This window comes from Cryptomeria japonica, unplaced genomic scaffold (assembly GCF_030272615.1).
Source record: "Cryptomeria japonica unplaced genomic scaffold, Sugi_1.0 HiC_scaffold_219, whole genome shotgun sequence".
Lineage (NCBI taxonomy): Eukaryota > Viridiplantae > Streptophyta > Pinopsida > Cupressales > Cupressaceae > Cryptomeria > Cryptomeria japonica.
The window spans coordinates 190,492-193,737 of record NW_026729041.1 but is presented as its reverse complement, the minus strand read 5'-3'; the positions used below and the strand labels follow the sequence as shown (position 1 = coordinate 193,737).

Genomic DNA, 3,246 nt, shown 5'->3' with positions numbered 1-3,246 from the left:
CATAGTCTTCTAAAGAATAACACTTGGGTTCTTTCGAATTTGCCTCCGAGGAAGAAAACTATTAGTTGTAAATGGGTTTACAAAGTCAAGTATCATGCAGATGGTACTTTGGATAAGTACAAGGCTAGATTGGTTGCTCGGGATTTTACACAGTCGGAGGGTATTGACTATGAGAAGAGTTTTGCTCCTACTACCAAGATGAATACCATTCATCTTCTTCTCACCATTGTAGCTCAATTTGGATAAAAAATTCACTAGATGGATGTTAAGAGTGCATTACTCAATGGTGAGTTGCAAGAAAATTTTTATATGATTCAACCTCCTGGCTTCAAGGATCCTGGTAAGGAACATCAGGTTTGTAGATTGATAAAATCCCTATATGGCTTGAAGCAAGCCCCTCAGGCTTGGTACTTCAATATTGATCAGTATTTGGTTGAACATGGTTTTCAGCGCAATCCCTCTGGCACTAATCTATATGTAAAACTTTTCAGTGATGATATTGTTGTCTACATGGTTGACTTGATGATTATTGGTAATTTAGCACATTTGATTATAGCCATCAAATGGGACTTGTGCGAATCTTTTGACATTACAGATTTGGGGCTTCTCCATTATTGCTTAGGTGTCAAAGTGTGGCAGTCTGGTGACAGTATCTTTATTTCACAGTCCAAGTATGCCTATAGATTGCTTGACAAGTTTTGAATGCAAGATTGTAAACCTGCTTCCACACCCATGGAGAAAGGGCTGAAGTTATTAGCCAAGTCTGATTCACCTGTAGTAGATGAAACTGAATTCAGACAACTAATAGGCAACCTCATCTATCTCACTGCCACTAGACCTAACATCTATTTTGCTGTCAGCTACATCTCTCGCTTTAGGACAACCCCAAAAGATGAGCATTGGATTGCAAGAAGGCGAGTGTTGCAAAATGTGAAAGGCACTTCCGACTATGGCATTTTGTATAGCAGTTGCAATGATCCAAAGTTGATTGGTTATACAGACTCAGATTGGGCAAGATCAATGGATGACAAAAAATCCACTTCTGGGTATGTATTCAGTTTGGGTACTAGTGTCATCACGTGGAGCAGCAAGAAGCGACAGGTCGTGGCTCTTTCCTCCGTCGAAGTTGAATACCAGGGAACAGCTAAGGCCGCATGTGAGGCAGTTTGGCTCTGAATAATGCTTTCTAACATGCAGATGCCGGAAGTAGGTCCTTCTCCCTTATATATTGATAATCAAGGGGTGCTCAAATTGGCCAAAAATCCAGTCTTCCATGAATGTACCAAGCATGTCGAGCTTCATTGTCACTACATCTGCAAGCAGGTAGAAGACAGATCAATTTAGTTGCAGTATGTTCCGTCAGCAAACTGCAAATATTCTCACACCATTTTTGAGCTTGGATAATTTTGTAAAATTTAGGGGGCAATTTGGTGTTTTTGATAGATTGACCATTAAGGCAGGGTGTTAGAGTAATATTTAATATTATTACTATGAATGATCAATAATGTAACTAGTTGTTAGACATCTTAAAATGTCTACAGTAACAGGTAGTTAGAAGTAGGTGTTTTCTTAAATATCTACAATGTTTTGTATTTCTATAAAATGTAATCTTTTCCTAGTTTATAAATGAAGAAGATATTTTTACCAGTGAATCTGTTTTTCAGAAAATTGCCCTTCACCACCTTATTCCAAAGAACCCCATTTAATTAAAACATGTTGCAATTGTGTGGCTCCATTTGAATAAGGTCCCAACCCATGGTTTGCACAATAAATCCAAAAACAAGGCCCAAAAAGGGATAGCAAATTTACCGGTTTGGGGAAAGACATAGGAAAATGAGGTATTGCTAAAAGTGTAACTTTCACTAGATCTAACAAGGTCGATCCTTTCCAATAAATGATTGCAGTACAATGTGGCTAGTATGGAGATGAAAAATGTGATCATAAAATGTTTAGTTCTCATTGGGATTAATTTCTTCAAGGATCATATCATGAATATCTTCTAGTAATTCATCTTGTGTCATCTAATTTTTGAACCCCTTAAAAAAAGTACTTAAGTTGGCAGCTTAAGAAGCCAACTATAGCCAATTTCTTTCTCATAGTTCTCTAATATAGTATTAAAGCTATGTTAGGTTGAATATTTTACTTTTTAATGTGGTTGAAGATGATGTTAAATTATATACCTATTTATCTCATGCTAATGTATAATTACCCATATTATTTTAATGATAATTTCACTCTTTCTAATGATACTCCCTATCCTCTAAGCCATTTATAGGATTAAATGAAAATATAAATTACTTAATTGAATTTGAGTTAAAATACCTAAAAATATATACCTAGTCATGTTTACTAATAATTGATTTTATTTTTATAATTTATAAAAAATAGGATATGCAAAGGATCAACTTCATGTCAGTTTTTCTTGCAACCAATAAACACTATTTATCATTTGTAGAAGAGTATCTATAACCAAGCATGAAGATGTAATTGATTAGTCAGCAAATATCTATGATGGAATATTTTATTATAGCAATTACCTATTTATAAGTTTCTTACCTATTTATAAGTTTCTTGTTTCTAATATACTTTTATGAAAATGGTAAAAAATATTATGTAACTTTAGTAAAATATTATGAGTCATCTTATATAAAAACTTGAGGGAATCACATAAGGAATGTTTAATCATGTGATATTTGAAGGTGATATTCGAAGAAGCATAATTGAAATAATTAGTGTTTTAAATATACTTATTTTATAATTTTGAGGAAAATTAAGTAGTTGCATCAACAAGAGATAGTTCTCATTATAGACCATTAGGTAGGGCCAATCAATGAGAAATGTGTCTTGATGATGAAATGAATTATTTTATTTATTATATTTATTTTGAATTTGATTATAAAATATGTGTGATTTGTAATATTAAAATCTACTTAACATATGTGATGAATAGAACATAGACATTACATTTATTTTAATTATTGTTTTGATTTATGAATCTTACAAGTCTGGAGTAAAAAAGTTATTTTAATATTGTGTAGGATAGATTTATTTCATTCTTATTAAAATAGAATAGAATTTTTTTTTTAACCTTTTGAGTTATTTATTGATAAGCATTTATAATCATTTTGTAAACTAATTATCATTGTATTATTTTTTATGACATTCTTTATACTAGTAGCTAATTTTAAAAAAATATATCTTCTTCTTATAGTTCTTTTAACCATATAAAACGAGAATGAGGATTTA

At 32.1% G+C, this 3,246-nt stretch overlaps 1 protein-coding gene across 1 annotated transcript; it reads left to right on the top strand.

The window, feature by feature from the left end:
* The first annotated feature begins 732 nt into the window (after positions 1–732).
* Positions 733–1,176, top strand: LOC131868787 (secreted RxLR effector protein 161-like). The gene has a single exon (XM_059215666.1). It carries the CDS (start codon positions 733–735, stop codon positions 1,174–1,176), a length of 444 nt encoding a protein of 147 aa, XP_059071649.1.
* Positions 1,177–3,246: the final 2,070 nt, after the last annotated feature.